Source organism: Bison bison, unplaced genomic scaffold (genome assembly GCF_000754665.1).
Source record: "Bison bison bison isolate TAMUID 2011002044 unplaced genomic scaffold, Bison_UMD1.0 scf7180017860084, whole genome shotgun sequence".
NCBI classification, from domain to species: Eukaryota; Metazoa; Chordata; class Mammalia; order Artiodactyla; family Bovidae; genus Bison; species Bison bison.
In genome coordinates, this window is record NW_011490656.1 from 52,824 (window position 1) to 55,938 (window position 3,115).

General features: G+C 37.7%; 1 protein-coding gene across 1 annotated transcript; it reads left to right on the forward strand.

Annotated features, from left to right (window-relative positions):
• The first annotated feature begins 1,273 nt into the window (after positions 1-1,273).
• LOC104982340 (olfactory receptor 6C2-like) lies at positions 1,274-2,212 on the forward strand. The gene has a single exon (XM_010831704.1). It carries the CDS (start codon positions 1,274-1,276, stop codon positions 2,210-2,212), a length of 939 nt encoding a protein of 312 aa, XP_010830006.1.
• Positions 2,213-3,115: the final 903 nt, after the last annotated feature.

Sequence of the window (3,115 nt, forward strand, 5' to 3'; positions counted from 1 at the left end):
TGTCTTGACTATTGTAAATAGTGTTGCAATACATAAGGACAGGTCTGAGTTATGGCCGGACTAAGCAGGCACTGAGAGTGTCTCCACCTCTGCCTTTTGAGTCTCATATGCTCTCTGGGTGCCCCATTGCAAGAAGTCAATGGGAAAATAGTGGCTCCTGACTCACTTTCCAGGTGCCCAAGAACTGAGCTTACACACTGCACTGGAGGACTTCTCTGTGAGTTCCCAGAAACACAAAGAGGAGAGTGCTAGCAGCTCCAGCTTGGAGGGTCTCAGAGGCCAGAAGGATTCATTGAAAAAAGAATTAAATAAGATTAAAATAAATACATTTAAATATAGATTTTATTTGGAGCTTCACAGTTTTCCACCTATGTCATTTTTCTGTTGCTGGATCCAATTCAAATACTACCTGAAAAGGGATTGTCATGTGTCCTTGGTCTCCAACCTGTGTCTCATCCTGTCTCCCCTTCTCCTTCATGACCTTGGAAGTACAAACAACTGAGGTTAAATTCTTTCAGGATTTTCTTTTCCTTGTCATAATTTCTTTGCCCAGTATTGCATCAGGTAACTTGTTTATGTTGTATTTTTCCAACACTGTGTTCTATCAGAGTGCAAATGGAGGGAAGGTCAGATATTGATGTAGAAATTTCAAGGTAATAGCAATATTGGAAAGCTATGTTATTTAGATGACAATTCTGATACCAAAAGTAAAATACTTAAAATGAGATAACTCTTTGGTGACTGCAGTAAAAGCATTCAGATGCTGCACAGATGGCCTCCAGTTTGACATTTTATACAAATGTTATTAATTTGCATTTAACAGGAACCCACACTTCAAGCAACTTGTGAACTCATTCAAACCTGTGAGTAGTGAAGAATTACTACTCAGGAGAAAAAGAATACTATCAAATCCACAAAATTTTATGGCCCAGATGATCCTTTCTAATTCTATAGCTAAATACATTTCAGAATATAAGGGACAAAATTTAAATTGAAAAAATAGAGAGATGAGAACATGCAAAGAGTATAAACATATGGACTCTAGTACAAACTTATTTCAGAAAAACCTGAATTTGAGGATACCTATAATGATCACCAAAGAAGCTGACAATTCCAAAGTTTTGATCTGTCATTGTCGTCAAAGAAGAAAATGACTATTCATTGCATTGATTGGATTTTTTTACCCCGTAGCCATGGCCTTATAATTTCATACAGGTTTTCTCAGTTCAGTGTCACTTGACTTTGTGAGGAGCTTGCGAAGTACAAGTCAGTGATGAAAAACCATACATCATTACCTACATTCATTCTCCTGGGACTAACAGATGATCCTCCAATGCAGGTTCTGATCTTTATATTTCTATTTGCTTCCTACACATTGAGTGTCACTGGGAACCTGACCATCATTATACTCACTTTAGTAGATTCCCACCTTAAAACTGCCATGTACTTTTTCCTCAAAAATTTCTCCTTTTTAGAAACCTTATTCACCACCGTCTGCATTCCCAGATTCTTATACAGCTTATCAACTGGGGACAAGACTATTTCTTATAATGCTTGTTTTAGTCAAATATTTTTTATCTTCGTTTTTGCAGCAACAGAATTTTTTCTCCTAGCCATCATGTCCTATGACCGCTATGTGGCCATCTGCAAACCTTTACAATATGCAACCATCATGAACAGTAGAGTCTGTGGAGGACTTGTTATTTGCTGTTGGATAGCAGGTTGTCTGGTCATATTTCCACCAGCTTCCCTGGGCTTAGAACTGGAATTCTGTGACTCTAATATCATCGATCATTTTCTCTGTGATGCTTTTCCTGTGTTAAAAATCTCTTGTTCAGACACATGGTTCCTAGAACAGATGGTTTTTACCGTTGCTGTGTTGACTGTCATTGGGACATTTCTGTGTGTGTTTCTGTCTTATACATACATCATCAAGACTATCATAAAGTTGCCTTCAGCTCAGCAAAAAATGAAGGCCTTTTCTACCTGCTCTTCTCACCTGATTGTGGTTTCTATCACCTATGGAAGCTGTATTTTCATTTATGTCAAACCTTCAGCAAAGGATGAAGTGGCAGTTAATAAGGGTGTATTAGTGCTTACTACCTCAGTTGCTCCCATGTTAAACCCATTTATTTATAGCCTGAGGAACAAACAAGTAAAACAAGCTTTTGCTGACTTAATCAAAAGAATTTCATTGATTTTAAGGAAGTAAAGGAATGTTAAAATGAAGTATAAATTAATAATATAAATTTGAAAAGGTCATTGAGACTTGAAGTCACAATCTTCATCTTAACTGTTGTGTTCTGGTCTATTTTCTATTGGTATTAGCATGCTTATATCACTGTTATTATTAAATCCTGGATTTTAAATCATATTTTAAATATTTGATATAAACAAGTTATGTCAACTCCTGTTGAAAATAAACTTTATCCAAGATAATATCTCAAATCAAAAGAACATGATATTATATTTCCATGAGAAAAGTCTTTCCTGAATTCTAACCTGCCTTTGATCAATAAAAGAAACATTATCTTATGTGGAAAAAATCGAATCCTTTAACTCATAGGAAAATAGTGGAGTAATAGTATCAATTCTCTTCTAAGTACAAATATCCAAAAAGTGTGTGTGTTTATATATATCAGTTCAGTTAGGTCAGTTGCTCAGTCGTGTCTGACTTTTGCGACCCATGAATTGCACCATGCCAGGCCTCCCTGTCCATCACCAACTCCCAGAGTTCACTCAGACTCATGTCCATCGAGTCAGTGATGCCATCCAGCCATCTGATCCTCTGTTGTCCTCTTCTCCTCCTGCCCCCAATCCCTTCCAGCATCAGAGTCTTTTCCAATGAGTCAACTCTTCCCATGAGGTGGCCAAAGTACTGGAGTTTCAGATTTAGCATCATTCCTTCCAAAGAAATGCCAGGACTGATCTCCTTCAGAATGGACTGGTGGGATCTCCTTGCAGTCCAAGGGACTCTCAAGAGTCTTCTCCAACACCACAGTTCAAAAGCATCAATTCTTTGGCACTCAGCTTTCTTCACAGTCCAACTCTCACTTCCATACATGACCACAGGAAAAACCATAGCCTTGACTAGAGGGACCTTTGTTGGCAAAGT

Excerpts from the sequence above, each read along its gene's own strand:
- LOC104982340 (XM_010831704.1), top strand. The coding sequence starts at position 1,274 with ATGAAAAACCATACATCATTACCTACATTCATTCTCCTGGGACTAACA.